Source organism: Pecten maximus, chromosome 14 (genome assembly GCF_902652985.1).
Source record: "Pecten maximus chromosome 14, xPecMax1.1, whole genome shotgun sequence".
Taxonomy (NCBI): domain Eukaryota; kingdom Metazoa; phylum Mollusca; class Bivalvia; order Pectinida; family Pectinidae; genus Pecten; species Pecten maximus.
In genome coordinates this window covers 9,183,384-9,205,836 of record NC_047028.1, presented here as the reverse complement: position 1 = coordinate 9,205,836, position 22,453 = coordinate 9,183,384, and the positions used below count along the sequence as shown (strand labels likewise).

General features: G+C 34.2%; 1 protein-coding gene across 1 annotated transcript; it reads left to right on the top strand.

The window, feature by feature from the left end:
* Nucleotides 1–588: 588 nt before the first annotated feature.
* Nucleotides 589–20,926, top strand: LOC117342800 (integral membrane protein 2B-like). The gene is made up of 6 exons (XM_033905059.1): nucleotides 589–765; nucleotides 11,079–11,237; nucleotides 11,703–12,005; nucleotides 13,221–13,331; nucleotides 19,545–19,698; nucleotides 20,596–20,926. The coding sequence occupies exons 1-6, from the start codon at nucleotides 685–687 to the stop codon at nucleotides 20,730–20,732; spliced, it is 945 nt and encodes a 314-aa protein (XP_033760950.1). The 5' UTR covers nucleotides 589–684; the 3' UTR covers nucleotides 20,733–20,926.
* The last annotated feature ends 1,527 nt before the right edge of the window (nucleotides 20,927–22,453 follow it).

Genomic DNA, 22,453 nt, shown 5'->3' with positions numbered 1-22,453 from the left:
TGGCGTCAAGATCTATAAAAAAACGTACGTGTTAAATGTCAGAAAATAACTTGTATGCACAGAGAACTGTCGATGTATGGAACACTCTCCCGTCAAATAATTGAGTAAATACAAACACTGTCTATTCCAGAGCTGATTACTGTCAAAAAAGGAATTTAATTTCCTACATTGTCAGAATACAATCCGTATGTACAACTGTATGTAAGGTAAAATGATATGTACATGTACTACTCTATATGCGTGTTTATATATGTAAATACTAGTTTTAAATAACGGCCGATACGTTCGTGTCACTTAGAATGGGGAAATAGACCGGACTAGTATTGGAAATCCACCATAAGTTACAGTATGATATATTTAAAGTATAATAATTCCTTCGAACTCAGTATTGGGATATTGGATGATAGCCACCGTTTCTAAGTTTGACGTCAGAATGTTTTATTCGTTTAGTAAAGAGCGCCTAGTTCGGCATAAGAGGAGAAAATCACTCCAAGTTTGCATTTTTTTACAAATCTAAATAAACCGCGAAATCGTACACAGTTGATTGGCGCAGACTAAATCTCGTCTAGACAAACGAGATTTCGGTCAAGTGACGTATATCAAAACCGGAACTCCACCATAATAATTTGGGAAAAGTCACATCTAGGAGTAATTATCCGTGGGGTTGTTGAATTTCTCGGCACCATGACTATCTATAAAGTCATTCCACAAGACAAGAAGGAGGAGAAGAAACTTGTAGAAAAAGATGTGCTGACTGTTCCCTTGGTAAGTGCTGTTATTGTTTTGGGTACGACTGGTCTCTTCCGGGATTCTCACAAAAATAAAATGTCGGACTATCAACATTGCCATTGTATGTGTTTTGGAGACGTCCGTAAAAACTTAACGGGAATTAAAAAGTACATTTGCGCATGCTCATAACAGAAAGGAATAAAAACCTCAGAGATGTAAACCACAATTAGCATAATATCTTGACATACTTGAATTTTAAATGAAAATTATATGCGCCGGAGTAGCCCTTTGATATTAAATTTGTTTTTGCGCACTGACAGGTGAAAACATTGCTGTCAACGAACATTCGTTTGAATTTCACTGAACCCTATGTTCTCCTTTAGTTCTTTTTGATAGCTTTTCTATTTCAACTGCTTTATTACGTATCAGTATCTGCCATGTTTACATGTGTATGTTGATCAACATAATTAATAATGATGATAAGATTAAACGTTTGAGTGCTCGCAGTACAACTTGTTAGTTATACAAGACAGCTATATATAAACCACATGCTTATGTCATTTGTCAAGTCACTTCTCAGAAATCTTAAGAGTGAAAACATTGCCAGATAGACAATGTTCCTTCAATCCCAAGAGTATGATTTTAGGGTGTCAAAAACATAGTCAATACTGGATGCCATGGAATCGAAGTCGTAAACCAATTAAAGGTTTTAAGAAATAAAAATTCGATAAATTTGAATCATCTGAAAACTTTCAATCATGACAATTGTTTTTCAAATTCTAGTTCTTGGAATCTGCTCCATTTAACTTACTGTTAAATGGTTGTTTTTAATGAAATTAAAATGCAGGTATCTTGTGTTATTTTATTTGGAATTCCGATGCTTTGGATACTGAACAAAAATGCACATTATGGTTATAATTCCTCTAAGTTGAAATAAAAATTCCTTGTATAAACTTGTGTTTATATAATACCAAGGTATTTGTTTTGTTATTTTGAAACTACAAATGAATTGCCATTTCAATTTTGGGCTTTATATGTAAGTTTCATTTCATTTTTCAATTAATTTTCTATCATAATCAAAAAATTTAAATGACCCATCATTGTGATCTATAGTGGTCTATAGTGTTACAATCATGGGCATGTGACATGTCTTTAAATCACTTGTTGTGAGAGTTGATCTTGTGTTAGGTACATAAATTATATTATACACATATACAAGAATTGCTCGATGGATTAAAGCTAGGTGCATTGCGAGGAAATGTGATAAGTTACCATCGTGACATTATCAGCTAATTATAAACATATAAGGGCCTTTGCTAATTGGTTTTTAACATGATGATAAGAGTATTTTGTTGAGTCATACTATATGAGGATATAGATCAGGAAGTTTTTATTGTTGGCTGTATGTACTGTTCAGCTGCCAGTTTTTTATGGCAACTTTCCAATTTCATTAATTAGTTTACTAATGGTGTCATTATGTATAAATATATGTACATGGCATGTTGTTTCCATGTGATGTACACATTTTAGTAATATTGTTATAGTCAGTTGTACACTTATAGTATAGGTTTAATTATTAAAAGGCCCTTTATCTGAATCCTGATAACTGTGTATGTTTAGTAGTGCTGTGTATCGGCAACAATGTCACGATACGATACGTATTGCGATACAGACATCACGATACGATACGTATCGCGTATACGTGAAATTGTCATAAATTGAAACAAATCAAACAATATTTAACGTTCAATCTGAAGTTTTAATGACACTCATTGAATACATTTTTAACAAAAACAGTAGAATTAAACAAATCTAAATAAATGTCAAATATAAACAGGACTCTTGAGTCTTGTCACTGAAACATTGTCGACTCTGAATGTTATAACTTGGGTCAACAACGTGCAACAAGTTACAACTCACGGAAACATTCATTTCCACTGCCGAAAAGGGCGCAGATCATTTATTATAAACTAGTTATCGATACATCATGTAGCATGTTTGCTATCAGCTTTTAAACATAGTGGTTTTCGGCTTTATTTGTGTTAAACCTGTCCACGGTTTTCGGTTTTCAATACTTGTCTTGCTGGTGGTGTAAAATTGTCAAATGAGGGTGATGCCGATTTAACCCTTTGCCACATGCAGGTTATAACACTTCAGCACTCTGTGCTGATAGTTCAAAGATACATTGTTGCAATGCAACATTATTGCGCTGACTGAAATATACATACACCATCTCAATGGCAGTTTTTTGAGAAATTAAGCTTTGTTTTGATTAATTTTTCTAAACCTAATTTTGAAAGTGAAATAGTTGTTTTAGACATTTTTATTAAGTTACAATTATGTTCAGAATTTCTTAAATTTTAATTCTGTGCTATTTTCTTTATAAAACCAACAACACATAACCACGAAATCAGCTAGCGCTGTATACAAACAGAACAGACAAATTTCAAAATATTTTGACAATGTAATTTATAATTCATTGAATTCCTGTACATGAAATGATTCAACATTAATTATAACTCCCAAATGAAACAAACTGAATTTTCAAAGTTTTCACAAGAATATTTCAACAGTTCAGGCTTAAGCCTAGAATATTTTATATCCGATGTCGCGACGAAGGAATGTGTATCCGACCATTTTGGGTCAAATCTACCTTCGTTTTTCAAATGCCAGCGAGCGTAGTTATTAGTGTGTCGAGCTATGGTGGAAAACTGATTCTCATTGAAGAAAAGGTAGAAATAATCAATGGGACTTGCAGTATCAATATCAAAAGTTTCTGGAAGTACTGGCCCCGTTTCCCTAACAAAATCATTTACTGTGATCGGCGAAAAATCTCGGTCAACATTACCTAATGGCGGCGGTACAACTAGTCGCCGTTCGTCCTCATTTTCGGACTCGTTATCTGTTGACAGTTCATTTAGAACATCGTTAAGATCAATATCTGACTCAATGTATTCAGGTCCAAAGCCATCGAACTCTAAATTATCATCATCGTCGTCAAAAATGTCGCGCAAAATCGTAGCCACAGCCGCCATTACGCCTCGTTGTTGTCACACTTTTCTACACTCATGACTCACACTTTCTAGGTTAATTTATTCAAAAACTTTCGTATGAATGACGTGTATAAATCTGATTGGTCGATGCATTGATATCTTCTTAAAATAGTATCAGGGATTTCCAGATAGGTGTCGCTTTCAATCACGGGATTTTCCATGTCTAAGTTTACCGAACCGGCATGGCGTCGAGAGGCGCTTACATTGAGATAACGTAGAGGCGTCGAGAAGCGCTTACATGGAGATAATACAGAGGCGTCGAGAAGCGCTTACATGTGGCAAGGGGTAAAGGCGTCCAGAGGCGCTTACATGTGGCAAAGGGTTAATGCGAATTCAAGTTATTGTGTTCCCGGAATACGTTAACTCCGCCTCCCATTCTGTGAATACGAGAATACTGAATATTCTACTTCGATAGGTAAGTTCCATGTGCCGTGGACCCTTGACTTGTTTCAAGTCAACGAATATCTTTGATTTACAAGTCGGAGGAGGTTTAGTACTAAGATATAGATAGAGAGATAAAGTTAAACGGAATTACACATGGCTGTCAGCGTTAGCCGTTGTCCATATTTATTCGCAATCATCAAGGCGCTCTGCATTGGCGACTTCATACAATCCGGTTACAAGCGTTTTACTGACGGTGCGCTTCGGCGCGCTCGATTCGCTGTATCAAATGTGTGACATGGACCCGCACCCATACCGGCGATATTACGATACAGGGATGACTGTATCGATGTATCGTATCGCGGCACAAAACGAACATATATCGATAAGTATCGATGTATAGTTACAGCACTAATGTTTAGCCAATTTTCAGTTATAAACTATAATCTATGATCAGTTGATGACAAGAAATTATCAAATTGGTTGTTAAAACCCATAATCAATGATTTTGAATTTCTTGTGTATTGATATCATGCGTTAAAGAAACTGATTTGTAGTAAGGCCAAATAAAATTATAGTTGTGTTTCCCATTTCGGCTCCCAAAAAAATAGGGTAGGTAGGTAGGAAAAACATTTTATTTCATTTTTTTATTATATATTTTTTATGGCAAAGTGTAATGATATCTCATTATATGGGATATAAATATAGGGGAAGAATATGCTTGAATTACATCAGTATCAACAACCTTTTTATCTAATATCAAAGGTATTAATTAATCTTGTTACTAATTTTTCAGAAAATTGGTCAATATTTGTTTCTGTGATTGCATGAAAACAAAATATGTCTTACAGACAGAAAGAAAAACCCAAATCTATATCATCTGGACGGCTTGAAGCTTGAGATAATAAATACAGACACAATGAATTATAAACAAGAACAAGGAACTAAATGTTTTGGTTTGATCATTTAAACACACTTTAAAACTTGAGACATTATTTAACATACCTAGTTGTTTTCTTGTGAGGATATCTTCTCCCATTTGCCATCAAAAACTCAAATGCATTTATGGTTTTCTTAGTTGCATCCGACGTGGCTGCGTTATCAATTATAGTATTGATATTCACCGAATCATCATGTCATTCGCCGTTGCATTTGAATGTAATGCATTTCACACCAAATTGTCTAATGTCCTCAACTGTTAGACCACTCTCCAACGAGAACCCCTTGGAACTATCGACGATGTCAGTTTGGCCGAATACAGACACGTTCGCTCCCTTTATATTGTGATCGCGATGTAAAATTGTAGCGATCAATGTATTGTTTGGGAAAGCCGACCTATACTTAACATCTTTATCTAGATGACTACATTTCTCCATTTGTATTGCTAATACAGTTGACATGGCTGTGCCGGTCGCCATGATGGCGGAAGAAGCGCTTCGATGACTACGATTTACGTTCATTATAAACGCTGTAGCGGAATCCGGAAAATCGTAAAAAAATTTGAGACCTGCATAGCCAAACTTAATGAAATGTTTTAGGGTCGGTGGAAAATAAATAGGGTCGGTCGGGAAAGGGGAAACACAACTATATTTTTATTTGGTCTAATTATAGAAAGTATAATCAACTGGCCATATGGTACAAGCTCATTAATTAACAACCTATACTTGCATTATCATATATCTGATGAAAGTGGAATCAAGACATGCAATATATAAAATGGCAGTGGCAATAGAAATAAAAAATGAAAACATTCACATCACATTAAATGTGAGAAAATTTGTGTGGAGACTGGAATACAGTTCAAGATAAGAATATTGACACTTATAATATAATCAGAAATAATAATCCGAAGTGTCAAGAAGTTATAAAACATATTATTGAAAATTTTGATCTTGTAGACCCATGGCGAAATTTCAACCCAGAGCAAAAAACTTTTACTTGGCGACAAAAAACACCTTTCAAGCAAAGCAGGTTAGATTATTTCTTGATAACAAATGACTTATTCACTAAGACTAAAGCTGCACTTATTCTTCCAGGATATAGAACAGACCATTCTTGTATTTCCTTAGAAATAAACTTGGACAATACACAGAGAGGAAGGGGCTATTGGAAACATAACACTAAACTGTTGGGTGATATAGAGTATGTTAGGTTAGTTAAAAATTGTATTAGTGAAACTTTAGGAGAATACATTACTAGTGGTGACTTGCAGGATCTGGAGAATGCAACTTTTCGTGTAAATTATCAACTACTTTTTGAAATTTTGAAAATGAAAATACGTACTCTGACTATTTCTTACTCTGGAAATAAAGCACGAAATATAATTAAACAGGAGAAAATTTTAGAAACAGATATTGCAAAGTTAGAATTATTAGTTAATGAAAACCCTTCTATACAAAATTTAGCTGAAATAGAAAATAAGAAAATACTTCTAGAAAACATACGAAAAGAAAAAATAAACGGAGTTATGTTTAGATCCAAAGCCACTTGGTATGAGGATGGTGAAAGAAATTCAAATTATTTCTGTAACTTAGAAAAAAGAAACTATGTAAATAAAACAATTTGTGAATTAGTAACAGATTCCGGTAATGAGCTTGAGGATATGGATGAAATTTTAAAGGAAGAAGCAAATTTTTTTAACAAATTGTATAAGTCTAGTGATAGGGAGCTGCAGGACACCGAGAGCTCAGAGTTTTTTAATCATATGGTAAAGCTAAGTGCTGAACAAAAAGCGAGTTGTGAGGGTTTTTTGAAAGTAGGTGAACTATTCTTAGCTTTAAAAAATATGAAAAATGGGAAAAGTCCAGGGTCTGATGGTTTTGGGGCAGAATTCTATAAATTCTTTTGGAAAGATTTAGGAACTCTTCTTTGTAGATCAGTTAATTATGCATATGAATATGGTAAACTTTCAGATTTTCAATGTCAAGGTATTATTACATGTTTGCCAAAAGAGGGAAGGGATAGAAGATATATACAAAATTGGAGACCAATATCCCTATTAAATGTAGATTACAAAATAGCAGCAGCAGCCATTGCTAATAGAATAAAGCCATTATTACCTCACATAATTAGTAATACACAAACAGGGTTTATCAAGGGTAGGTTTATAGGGGAAAACACACGACAACTTTATGATATTATGCAACTTTTAGAAGAACAAAACATACCAGGATTATTATACATGATTGATTTTGAGAAAGCTTTTGACTCCATAGAGTGGGATTTCATAGATAAATCGTTGGAAAGTTTTAATTTTGGAGAATCAATAAGAAGATGGTTTCAAACTTTATATAAAAATTCAAAAAGTTGTATTATTAATAATGGACATATGTCAGATTTTTTCAGTCTTCACCGTGGTTGTCGTCAAGGCGACCCATTATCTCCCTACATTTTTATCATAGGTGTGGAAATTCTATCATTAGCTCTAAAAGCCAATCCAGATGTAAAACCACTTAAAATCTTAGGAAAAACCTTCCTTTTAGGTCAATATGCAGATGATGCCTATATGCTGTTAGATGGATCTAGTCAATCTTTATATGCCACAGTTGAAACATTAAAACTTTTCTCTACCACATCAGGTCTGAAAATAAATACTACGAAGTCTAATGTATATATACTGGCTAGGCAGCAAAAAGTTTTCAGGAGAAAGAATTTGTGAGGATTTAAACTTATCATGGTCTACACAGAACTTTAAATTACTAGGAATCATCTTCTCTTTGAACTTGGAAGATATGGAAAGACTCAATTATAATAATAGATTAAAAGACACAGAACGAAAACTTAGATTTTGGGCTAAAAGAGATCTCTCATTAATTGGTAGAGTAACAGTGATTAAATCTATCATTATTCCTACATATATTCATTTATTCAGTTCTATTCCAAACCCTTCACCAAATATTATTAAAAAGCTCAACAGCATACTATATCAATTCATTTGGAATTACAAAGTTGAAAAAATTAAAAGAGACACATTGATTGGTCTATTAGAGGATGGAGGGCTTAAAATGATTCATATAACTTCTTTTATCAAATATTTGAAATTAAAATGGTTGAAAAGACTACTTGACACTGGAGAGGCACCCTGGAAATCACTAGTATCTTACATTTTGCCTATAGATCCAAATATCACAGTTCAATTAAATTCAGATATACTAAAAAAAGTAGGAAAACAGATAAAAAATAAGTTTTGGAAAGAAGTTATTTTTGCACTAGTAGATGTTCAAAATAAACCACAAACCTTAGAGGAATATCTGAATGAAGATTTGATCAACTTTCTTCCTTTCAATGAAATTAATCAAGGTATTAGATGGAAACAATTTGGGCTTAATAAAGTTATAGATCTTTTTCAAAATGGGATAGTAAAAAAATGGCCAGAGGTACATCATATCCAGGGATTAGGATTTTTACAGTTTTATGCACTAGTTAATAAAATCAATGGAGAATGGAAAGCGGAATATAGAATAAGAATTGCACAGGGGGAAAATATAGAGGTTTGTGAAACTAATAGTATAATTCATCAAATAAAATTCACTGAAAACTTGAAATTCCTATATGAAAAACTTGTGAAGTCAGTTTTTAAAAAACCTATTAAAAGTCAAGAAAAGTGGAAAATGAAATTAGATTTAAGGGATAATTTTGACTTTGACACATATTCATCTGTATTTAATTACACACGAGAAACTAAACTACAAGCTTTTCAATTTAAGATTCATCATAGAATATTAGCAACAAAATCCTTTCTTTTTAAAATAAACATTGAAAATGATAATTTGTGCTATTTTTGTAGTAGAGAAGAAGAATCACTGGAACACATCCTATATAGCTGTTACTTCTCAAATGAATTATTGCAAGAATTTATTGTATGGTATTGTGAGAATGATGATGTTGAAAATAACTTCACCTTAAGTATAACTGATGTTATATTTGGAAATATAAGATTTAAGCAAAGGTTGAATCACTTTTTGTTATTACTAAGATACCATATTTATGCAAGTAAGTGGAAAAACACCCATCCATCATTTCAGATATGCAAATTTTATTTTATTCAAGTCATCAAATTAGAGAAATATATTGCAGCAAAACAAAACAGAAATCAGGCATTTCAGGAAAAGTGGGGATCATTTGTTGAAATATTAAATAATTAAATTGTAAATCATGTAAGAGTACTCTCCCTTTACGATTTTAAACACTTTGTACCTGTTTATTCTCAAATAAAAAAACAAATCATATTTGCCATTAGTTTAGTGGCATTAATACTTCTGTGTGGGCATACTTTCAAGTAAATCATATTTTATACATATCCACTTAATGAATATACTAACAGGTTACAAAAGTGACTTTTAAGTTTTAGCCTCATACTCAAGCGACTGAGGGCCAATGCCAGGGGGGAACCAATCCGAACCAGTTGTACTTTGCCACAGATTTTCATTTATTTCTATTATATTTTTAATATGAAATTTGTTTATGTAATGGATATAACTGAGTGGATAAATGAAGGAGGTATAGAATGAATGAGTGATGAATGCAGTATAGGATGAGTATGATATATATAATGAATGAATGACTGAATGAATTACGTGAATTACAGAATGAATAAATAATTTCAAAATAAATGAATGAATGGATGAAAAATGAATGGATGAATAATGAATGAATGGATGAATGAATGATTGGTACATTGTACTATATTGTATGTTGAATGAGAGCCCTCTTCCATGAGGACCTATTTGTTCGGACACTGATCCCAGGGTCCCAACCTTGGCAGTGGTCTTCATGCATAAATGTCTGGGAAATAAAAGTATTTTGTACCCTTAAAAAAAAAAAAAAAAGAAAAGAAAATTTGTGACAACATATATATGCATGCTGGCAATTGCAACCAATTACATAATTGATATGTTATTCAATATATGACTTTTCAACATATTCCGAACATTTCATGCAGTATATATGCCTAACTGCAGGAGCATCATGTCCTTATTGAAACACAAGTAGGCTGTTTTTCTTCTTTTGATTTTCCTTGAGCAAAGATTTTGGTCAAAAGATTGAAAGGCTTGAGTTTATAGCTTTGATGAAAGCACACCCATTTTCTTTACCACAGGGATTGGGGAGGTCATGCGTCTAGGTTTACATATACATGGCATGGGCTGGCCATTTACAACTGTTTTCAAAATTCTTGTGGGCCAGGCCATTTCCTCTTAGTCTATGCAAGACTTAAATTTCTTTATATAGCTATAGGCCATTATGAATTTTCAAGGCGCCTATATATGGCCCCTGTCCTAACCCAGGCCCAGTATATATACCAGACAAAAAAAATGTGTGTGCATGTACCCTTATAATTATAAATGATAGGTCAAATAAGATAGCTATATATAGTCAGTAAACTCTTAAGGAATTGAAAGTAGTATTTTAAGGTACATTTATAATTACATGGCCATACTGCAAAAAAGTATATTGGAAAGATCAAACTAATCCTGGAATTCTTAAATGTGAGCTCATGATCAAGTCCTAATTATAAGGATCCCAATCTTGTTAAGAAAATGATATGGATGACCCTTGGGCCAAGTCTGAGAGTGTAAACAATAGAGAATTTTTCAAATTCAAGGTTTTTTTTGGTCTAATTTTAGTTTAGAGAATCCTTGGATGAAATATGGGCTTAAATTAACAGAAGTCATGTCAATATTAAGCTTGAGGCCTCTTGGGGCAAACTGTTAGAGCTAATGAGGGGAAATACAAGAAAATAATTAAATGAGAATCGAATCAACACCTTCCTTTGTCAAGCTGGCTTTATTTCTACTCAATCAAAGGATGACCGCTACCTGCAATACATACACATAATATAATGATTAGTTAATAATTTAAATCCTTTTTGATCGCATATTGAATAATAAGAAAAAATGGGTCAACTTTTTGTTGTAGACTGAAGCAGAGAATATAGAGCCAGTACAAATCAATGTGCGACAACAGCGGTCGAAAACCTGGCTGAATCTGTTCCTCATCCTTATTGCCTTACTTGTTCTGGCAACAGGAGCAACTGCTGGCTATTACCTGTACAAGAACCACATGTCTCCCAGCAAGGTATATATGCTCTCCAATCTAGCATGCTATTTGCATTAATAATTGGTAATTATCAAGAGAGGTCTCCCATAATCGGGAGATATCCTTATATTTGATCATTATGATCAGGAGACGGGGCAGGGAGCTCGAGACTAAAATCGGGACACTCCTGACTATTAATAAACCAGGAAAGTTGTCAATTATGTGTTTTGAAAGTATAAAATAATATGAAAGTAGTAATCAGGGCAGACAGAAGTTTTTTCCTGAATATCATTAATAAATTGTTCCACTCTAGTTTTGAAAAACAACAACAAAAAAACAAATTACAAATTGTTCAATTTCAGCAAGCTTAGGCAAAACCGCAAACAATGTGGATAAATTGTCCTGATGAATCAGAAAAAGAAAGGAATTTTGAATTCTTAACAAATTGAAAAAGAACACTCACCCACTTTTAATTTGTAAACCTTAATGTAATGATTGTTACAGCTGAAGCATGCCAAAGGTCGATGCTCCTTTATACTGAGGAAAACTGAGGAAGACCCCACAAGTCAGATGTTTCAAGACACCAACAACCTGCAAAAGATTGATGATGGCGGTCTTACCATTCCAGACCGGCTTCCAGCTCGCAAACACCATCATCGCAAGCACCGTAAACACCATCACGGGTCACTCTTCACCACTGTCAAAATGGAGGAGGTGATCGAGGTCACTGACAACGTTTTTGAGCGCATCAGTATGCCAGAAATAGATGATATTCTCAAGTCTCTTATCCTGCATGACTTTGAAAGGGTAAAGCTCAAGTCTGTCTCTGCACTGAAGCTTATGTCAAATTCACCTCACTGTAAAAACCTCAAATTCTAAGTCTAATGATTTACATATTCAGTGGTGTATAGAATAAAAAGTTAGACATTAAGTTAAGCCAGATTGAATGTTACGTATTACATACATACCAAGTTCCAAGTTAAACATTGCATACAAATTATACCAGGTTCAAGGTACCATATTTTATAAAACAAGATTCAAGGTTAAACATTTTATAAAACCAGGTTCAAGGTTACTTAAAGCCACCATCAGATCTTCACAACAAAGTGTACAATTGTGATTTATGTTTAATGAGGTGATTTTATGTCTATCATGGATGTGTATTGTTGGTTGTCCCTGTCAGAACAAGTCTATCATGGATGTATATTGTTGGTTGTCCCTGTCAGAACAAGTCTATCATGGATGTGTATTGTTGGTTGTCTATGTCAGAACAAGTCTATCATGGATGTGTATTGTTGGTTGTCCCTGTCAGAACAAGTCTATCATGGATGTGTATATATTGTTGGTTGTCCCTGTCAGAACAAGTCTATCATGGATGTATATTGTTGGTTGTCCCTGTCAGAACAAGTCTATCATGGATGTGTATTGTTGGTTGTCCCTGTCAGAACAAGTCTATCATGGATGTGTATTGTTGGTTGTCCCTGTCAGAACAAGTCTATCATGGATGTGTATATATTGTTGGTTGTCCCTGTCAGAACAAGTCTATCATTGATGTGTATTATTGGTTGTCTCTGTCAGAACAAGTCTATCATGGATGTGTATATATTGTTGGTTGTCCCTGTCAGAACAAGTCTATCATGGATGTTTATTGTTGGTTGTCTCTGTCAGAACAAGTCTATCATTGATGTGTATTATTGGTTGTCTCTGTCAGAACAAGTCTATCATGGATGTGTATATATTGTTGGTTGTCCCTGTCAGAACAAGTCTATCATGGATGTGTATATATTGGTTGTCTCTGTCAGAACAAGTCTATCATGGATGTGTATTGTTGGTTGTCCCTGTCAGAACAAGTCTATCATGGATGTGTATATATTGTTGGTTGTCCCTGTCAGAACAAGTCTATCATGGATGTGTATATATTGGTTGTCTCTGTCAGAACAAGTCTATCATGGATGTGTATTGTTGGTTGTCCCTGTCAGAACAAGTCTATCATGGATGTGTATTGTTGCTTGTCTCTTTCAGAACAAGTCTGCCATTGTGGATTACAATGACAAAGTGTGCTATGTGATGAATCTGAACCGAAATGAAGTGTCACCCCCAAGGAACCTCATCGACCTCCTCAACAAAATCAATGTGAGTAAAACAGCTGCATCATGTTAACTATATAGTGGCAGTGTTAACTATACTGACGGTGTTAACTATACTGGCAGTGTTAACCATACTGAAAGTGTTAACCATACTGACAGTGTTAACTATACTGGCAGTGTTAACTATACTGGCAGTGTTAACCATACTGAAAGTGTTAACCATATTGACAGTGTTAACTATACTGGCAGTGTTAACTATACTGGCAGTGTTAACTATACTGGCAGTGTTAACTATACTGGCAGTGTTAACCATACTGGCAGTGTTAACCATACTGACAGTGTTAACTATACTGGCAGTGTTAACTATACTGGCAGTGTTAACTATACTGACAGTGTTAACTATACTGACAGTGTTAACTATACTGACAGTGTTAACTATACTGGCAGTGTTAACCATACTGGCAGTGTTAACTATACTGGCAGTCAACTGAGGATAGCTGTCATCATATATACCTACTCATGTCTCAGCTCTGTTTACAGCGGTTCATTGTGTCTCTACTCTGACCCTATCTTAAGGTTAAAGTTTCAAGGACTTGAAGTAAATGTTTAAGAGTAAAGTGTTCATTTTTTGACTATTCAGATTTCGGAAGTACTTCAATTTCTGTTTTGGAATTTGTTAGTGAGCACAAAGGTATTTCCTGTTGACTAATTCTTTTTTGTGGTCCATTTGATATATTTGTGAAAATTGCTAGAACCACATGACCATAAGACAATATATTGTGTGCTACTTGTATGCTATATATATATATAGCTTATAGAAAAATAGGGGCCTCAGTGGCCAGGTGGTTAAGGTGTCCAGACACTTTATCACTAGCCCTCCACCTATGGGTTGCGAGTTCGAAACCTACGTGGGGCAGTTGCCAGGTACTGACCGTTTCCACAGCCTTGGGTATTCTGCTATAAGGTATATCGTCTGTTTCATAAAACTTCAAAATAATTAATCTTAATAAGGGCGCCCCCACTGTCAATTACCCGCGCCCTGCACCCTTATTAGGTCATATAATACGGTATTTACCCTTTATTTATTCTAGTAATTCTTATCTGGATCTTCTGACACTGTTTTAAACCATGATTTGTTTCTGAAGCTTTAGTTTAATTGATCAATTCTTGTAATTTCAATATTTCATGTATTTTGGTGCAAGATTTTGTAATAATGTCACTTTGGTATCCAGAAGGGATCCCCGGAGTACAATGTATATTATTCCATCCTGCGATACAAGTTGTTACTCAGTAATGTTCTGATTAGCTTACTGTATACCTGGTAATTTTCGCCCCAGGTTATTTTTGCCCTTGAGCAACACAAAACATATTCGCCCCGTTTTAAATTCGCCCTAAATGGTTTTCAAGAAATATCCTTTTCCTCGTTTGTAAAATCGAAATATTCAGTTCGGAATTCTCAATACAAGTTGCACTCTGACCACTCGGGACTTATCAAGTTCCCCAATTGTCTTACCAGGCCAGAATGAGATGTAAAATGTGATCAGGTGTCAAACAAAGAACGTTTACCTGTGCTCAGATTTTCTTTTAGTCCCTGCTAATTCAAGTAGTATCGGGTATGCATGGGTGACTTTAAGTAAACACGATCAATTGTAAGTTCACCGCACCGAGACTAATGACTGATCAGTGATTTTCTCTTGTTCACATGCATGGAAGCCAGAATTATATAATTAAGCGATGGTGAACTCATAAAATTAGTCTTTTCCATGGCAGGAATTTGATGCCACTCTGTATTTCATTTTTATCATGACTGGATCCTGGACTACATAATTTTAAAAAAAATGACTGAATTTTTAAAATAACTTAGTATGTATCATTTTTTAATTGAAAATGCTAAGCCTAGTACGGGATTTAACAGTTGAAAAGTAGGAGGGTATTTTTGTGATCTGACTACACTTGGCCCATGTACTATGGTTTATAAATACTTCAACTCAGCTTGAAATTTTCGCCTTCATCTTAAATTAGCCCTATCTTCAAAGGACGAAAATGGCGCGAAAATTAAACGGGGGCAAAAATTACCAGGTATACAGTATTACCTCCACAAACTCAGTAATGTTCTGACTAGCTTACTGTATATTACCTCAACAAACTCAGTAATGTTCTGACTAGTTTACTGTATATTACCTCCACAAACTCAGTAACGTTCTGACTAGTTTACTGTATATTACCTCCACAAACTCAGTAATGTTCTGACTAGTTTACTGTACATTACCTCCACAAACTCAGTAATGTTCTGACTAGTTTACTGTATATTACCTACACAAACTCAGTAATGTTCTGACTAGTTTACTGTATATTACCTCCACAAACTCAGTAATGTTCTGACTAGTTTACTGTATATTACCTACACAAACTCAGTAATGTTCTGACTAGTTTACTGTATATTACCTCCACAAACTCAGTAATGTTCTGACTAGTTTACTGTATATTACCTCCACAAACTCAGTAATGTTCTGACTAGCTTACTGTATATTACCTACACAAACTCAGTAATGTTCTGACTAGTTTACTGTATATTACCCTTCACAAACTCAGTAATGTTCTGACTAGTTTACTGTATATTACCTCCACAAACCCAGTAATGTTCTGACTAGCTTACTGTATATTACCTCCACAAACTCAGTAATGTTCTGACTAGTTTACTGTATATTACCTCCACAAACTCAGTAATGTTCTGACTAGTTTACTGTATATTACCTCCACAAACTCAGTAATGTTCTGACTAGCTTACTGTATATTACCTACACAAACTCAGTAATGTTCTGACTATAGCTTACTGTATATTACCTCCACAAACTCAGTAATGTGCTGACTAGTTTTACTGTATATTACCTCCACAAACTCAGTAATGTTCTGACTAGCTTACTGTATATTACCTCCACAAACTCAGTAATGTTCTGACTAGTTTACTGTATATTACCTCCACAAACTAAGTAATGTTCTGACTAGCTTACTGTATATTACCTCCACAAACTCAGTAATGTTCTGACTAGTTTACTGTATATTACCTCCACAAACTCAGTAATGTTCTGACTAGCTTACTGTATATTACCTCCACAAACTCAGTAATGTTCTGACTAGTTTACTGTATATTACCTCCACAAACTCAGTAATGTTCTGACTAGTTTACTGTATATTACCTACACAAACCCAGTAATGTTCTGACTAGCTTACTGTATATTACCCTCCACAAACCTAGTAATGTTCTGACTAGTTTACTGTATATTACCTCCACAAACCCAGTAATGTTCTGACTAGCTTACTGTATATTACCCTCCACAAACTCAGTAATGTTCTGACTAGCTTACTGTATATTACCTACACAAACTCAGTAATGTTCTGACTAGTTTACTGTACATTACCTCCACAAACTCAGTAATGTTCTGACTAGTTTACTGTATATTACCTACACAAACTCAGTAATGTTCTGACTAGTTTACTGTATATTACCTCCACAAACTCAGTAATGTTCTGACTAGTTTACTGTATATTACCTACACAAACTCAGTAATGTTCTGACTAGTTTACTGTATATTACCTCCACAAACTCAGTAATGTTCTGACTAGTTTACTGTATATTACCTCCACAAACTCAGTAATGTTCTGACTAGCTTACTGTATATTACCTACACAAACTCAGTAATGTTCTGACTAGTTTACTGTATATTACCTCCACAAACCCAGTAATGTTCTGACTAGCTTACTGTATATTACCTCCACAAACTCAGTAATGTTCTGACTAGTTTACTGTATATTACCTCCACAAACTCAGTAATGTTCTGACTAGTTTACTGTATATTACCTCCACAAACTCAGTAATGTTCTGACTAGCTTACTGTATATTACCTACACAAACTCAGTAATGTTCTGACTATAGCTTACTGTATATTACCTCCACAAACTCAGTAATGTTCTGACTAGTTTACTGTATATTACCTCCACAAACTCAGTAATGTTCTGACTAGCTTACTGTATATTACCTCCACAAACTCAGTAATGTTCTGACTAGTTTACTGTATATTACCTCCACAAACTCAGTAATGTTCTGACTAGTTTACTGTATATTACCTACACAAACCCAGTAATGTTCTGACTAGCTTACTGTATATTACCCTCCACAAACCTAGTAATGTTCTGACTAGTTTACTGTATATTACCTCCACAAACCCAGTAATGTTCTGACTAGCTTACTGTATATTACCCTCCACAAACTCAGTAATGTTCTGACTAGCTTACTGTATATTACCTCCACAAACTCAGTAATGTTCTGACTAGTTTACTGTATATTACCTCCAGAGACACTCAGTAATGTGCTGACTAGTTTACTGTATATTACCTCCACAAACTCAGTAATGTTCTGACTAGTTTACTGTATATTACCTACACAAACTCAGTAATGTTCTGACTAGTTTTACTGTATATTACCCTCCACAAACTCAGTAATGTTCTGACTAGTTTACTGTATATTACCTACACAAACTCAGTAATGTTCTGACTAGCTTAAGCTTACTGTATATTACCTACACAAACTCAGTAATGTTCTGACTAGTTTACTGTATATTACCTCCACAAACTCAGTAATGTTCTGACTAGCTTACTGTATATTACCTCCACAAACTCAGTAATGTTCTGACTAGTTTACTGTATATTACCTCCACAAACTCAGTAATGTTCTGACTAGTTTACTGTATATTACCTCCACAAACTCCGTAATGTTCTGACTAGCTTACTGTATATTACCTCCACAAACTCAGTAATGTTCTGACTGACTTACTGTATATTACCTCCACAAACTCAGTAATGTTCTGACTAGTTTACTGTATATTACCTCCACAAACTCCGTAATGTTCTGACTAGCTTACTGTATATTACCTCCACAAACTCAGTAATGTTCTGACTGACTTACTGTATATTACCTCCACAAACTCAGTAATGTTCTGACTAGCTTACTGTATATTACCTACACAAACTCAGTAATGTTCTGACTAGCTTACTGTATATTACCTACACAAACTCAGTAATGTTCTGACTAGCTTACTGTATATCACCTCCACAAACTCAGTAATGTTCTGACTAGCTCACTGTATATCACCTCCACAAACTCAGTAATGTTCTGACTAGCTCACTGTATATTACCTCCACAAACTCAGTAATGTTCTGACTAGTTTTACTGTATATCACCTCCACAAACTCAGTAATGTTCTGACTAGTTTACTGTATATTACCTCCACAAACTCAGTAATGTTCTGACTAGCTTACTGTATTGCCTCCACAAACTCAGTAATGTTCTGACTAGCTCACTGTATATTACCTCCACAAACTCAGTAATGTGCTGACTAGTTTCACTGTATATTACCTCCACAAACTCAGTAATGTTCTGACTAGCTTACTGTATATTACCTCCACAAACTCAGTAATGTTCTGACTAGTTTACTGTATATTACCTCCACAAACTAAGTAATGTTCTGACTAGCTTACTGTATATTACCTCCACAAACTCAGTAATGTTCTGACTAGTTTACTGTATATTACCTCCACAAACTCAGTAATGTTCTGACTAGCTTACTGTATATTACCTCCACAAACTCAGTAATGTTCTGACTAGTTTACTGTATATTACCTCCACAAACTCAGTAATGTTCTGACTAGTTTACTGTATATTACCTACACAAACCCAGTAATGTTCTGACTAGCTTACTGTATATTACCTCCACAAACTCAGTAATGTTCTGACTAGTTTACTGTATATTACCTCCACAAACTCAGTAATGTTCTGACTAGTTTTACTGTATATTACCTCCACAAACTCAGTAATGTTCTGACTAGTTTACTGTATATTACCTCCACAAACTCAGTAATGTTCTGACTAGTTTACTGTATATTACCTACACAAACTCAGTAATGTTCTGACTAGTTTACTGTATATTACCTCCACAAACTCAGTCATGTTCTGACTAGGTTACTGTATATTACCTACACAAACTCAGTAATGTTCTGACTAGTTTACTGTATTGCCTCCACAAACTCAGTAATGTTCTGACTAGTTTACTGTATATTACCTACACAAACTCAGTAATGTTCTGACTAGTTTACTGTATATTACCTACACAAACTCAGTAATGTTCTGACTAACTTACTGTATATTACCTCCACAAACTCAGTAATGTTCTGACTAGCTAATTACTGTATATTACCTACACAGACTGGTTACTACCTTCCGAGAGCAAATATCCTGAGGAGGAAGTACCGAGTGGTGAGTCCTGCCCTGGAGAACATCACTTACCTTGGTCCATACATTGTCAATGAATGCAGTACATACAAGACCTTTCAGCTGATGAGGCTGGCAGGAGATGATGGTAAGTAAATCGTACGTGAAAAGGTATGGGGTCACCTGCCTGACCACAGGGGTTTTCCCCGGGTACTCTGGTTTCCTCTCACAGTGATTAATATAAGTCCATAGAACATTTTTCCCATTTTTGTAAAATAAATAAAGTTTATATTGATACGTTTGTCAAGAGTAATATAATTACTCGCTCAACTAATGCTCATGAAACTGAGTGGTGAGTTCTGCCCTGAAGAATATCACTATCTTGGACCTTACATTGTCAATGAATGCAGTAGTACGTACAAGACTTTTCAGGGGTCAGGGGAATCATTATGATTTCCTACATGAATTTAGTTTGAGCCAGGGTATACATATAAGTTAGCTTTTGGTTACAGTTCTAGGTTTGATATTGCAGAATTGACAAAAATTGTTTTCTTTTAACATAATTGATGGCAGTGTTAGATATCATTATATTTGCAGAATATAACACTAAAACATATACATGTACATTATATATTTTATTAACAGAATTGATGGGTGTTATTAACAGAATTGATCGGGGTTTTAATCACTTTTGTATTGACAGAATTGATGGGTGTTATTTATTTTATTTATAGAATTGATGGGTGTTATTTATTTTATTTACAGAATTTATGGGTGTTATAAACAGAATTGATCGGGGTTTTAATCACTTTTGTATTGACAGAATTGATGGGTGTTATTTATTTTATTTACAGAAATGATGGGTGTTATTTATTTCATTAACAGAAATGATGGGTGTTATTTATTTTATTTACAGAAATGATGGGTGTTATTTATTTTATTTATAGAATTGATGGGTGTTATTTATTTTATTTACAGAATTTATGGGTGTTATTTATTTCATTTACAGAATTGATCAGGATTTTAATCACTTTTGTATTGACAGAAATGATGCGCAGACTCATTGTGAAGAGAAGTGCTGGGGAGGTCTTACAAGAGAGGAAATATGGCTACTACGATGATTTGACAAAATCCCTGATGAAGTACGACATCTTCCTGCCAACTGTGCAGAGCTACGACTAAGGATACGATAGCAGAGGATTCACAGTGTACATATATAGCCCCCAGATAATGGCCAACATCATATATAGCTAGGATTTACAAACTCAGCACAACACCAGTCCGAGCTGTGGAGGAGAGTCAGCTGTGGAGGTTGTATATGAACAAAGCTGAGAAAAAAGGATTCAGCTTGTAAACTTCATGATAAAGAGTTACTTCAGGCACACAAACTGAAGAATTCTATAGCACACATTTGTCCTGCTGTGTTGTATTTGTACTGAAACATCTATACTTGGTCATAGTTTGTGTAATTCTTAACAAAGAATCCAAGCAGAGAAGTCACAAGACATGGATGAGAGTGGTATATGTCAGTGAGTGAGAGATTGTGTACAGATCATCAGAGAATTTTGTTTGTCATAATTGTATTTTTTGTTTTTCATTTTAAGCAGTTCATGTGCATAATGTAAATATCAATTTATATTAAATGTGTACTTTTTAAAAACTTTTTTCCGAGTTTGCAATCAGGCATGTTTTGCTCAAAGGATAAGAAGATGAAATGTGATTGGTGATATTGAGTTATCATAGATATTAAATAAAATGGAACTTAGTTTCATATAAGGTTTTTAAATAAGATAATGATTTTGTCTTAACCTTATGTAAGGTTTTTAAATAAGATTATGATTTTGTCTTAACTTACTAACCCAGAAAAAATATCCTCCTCAAAATTTTGATTTTATTTAGACCATCATCTCTGAGGTGCTATATAAAAAAAAATAACTGTTAATTATAAGGCATAAGTGTTAGGACTCTGTCAAACCAATTCGACTAATATCAAAAAAAAAAAGATTGTAAAATAAAATAATTTTTCTTGCCAATTTCTCTAAAAGGAGATGATGGAGTAAGTATATTTTTTGCATCATTTTATTCGTGAAAAAACATGTTTTTTAACCAATTATTATCCGGATCCATTTTCATATAAACTGCTTCAAAATATTGAAAACAATGATTAGTCATGGTTCTTTGTCTTTGTTTCACATTAATGAATGTGTGCTGTACTTTTATTGTTAAACAGTTTGGTTTAATGGATGTTACAGGAGAAAGGTCTGTTGGCAGTGCTGTTTTTGACAAATTCTTCTTCAAAAAGAGTAAAGGATATTATACAACCAGGAAAAATATAAATATGAGATAGGCTTTTTTCTTTTACTTCAATGCAGACGAGGGAGTGCCTGAGAACCGAGTAATTTTTCTTTTTGTTTTTTATTTTTTGCCCTACTTACACGCACTTAAAATTCTGGGTTGGGTTTAAGTAAGTAATACAGCAAAATACTTGAGTTAAAAGTTAATGCATGTTTTTGGAGCTTTACAGACCTGTAGAACAGGAGACTTTGTAAAGCAAGTGCTTCATTAGTGAGATATATATTTATATATAGGACCATTGTAGTCTTAAGTGTAGCGGAGTAATATGTTACCAGCATTAAGTACTACAACGTAATATTGTACTTTATGTATTTTTCTCTGTGAGTTGTCCCCCTTCCAACATACTCTCTTGCCTCAATTTTTACCATGGTATACATCGACACCAATATATTTAACAATGAAAAAATCACAAGAAAAACTTACACTTTAAAATACATTTATCACCGCTTCAGCTTTTCTGCAAATTGATATAAGAAAAAAAAATGCAATTTTGAAAAATATTGAAATAGAATGCTTGCATTACAATTAGGACATGATGGGGGCATATT

Bases quoted from the DNA above. Each gene is read 5' to 3' on its own strand.
- LOC117342800 (XM_033905059.1), top strand. From the start codon at position 685: ATGACTATCTATAAAGTCATTCCACAAGACAAGAAGGAGGAGAAGAAA. The intron at 766-11,078 runs GTAAGTGCTGTT...TTTTTGTTGTAG, and splicing joins ATGTGCTGACTGTTCCCTTG to ACTGAAGCAGAGAATATAGA. The intron at 11,238-11,702 runs GTATATATGCTC...TGATTGTTACAG, and splicing joins ACCACATGTCTCCCAGCAAG to CTGAAGCATGCCAAAGGTCG.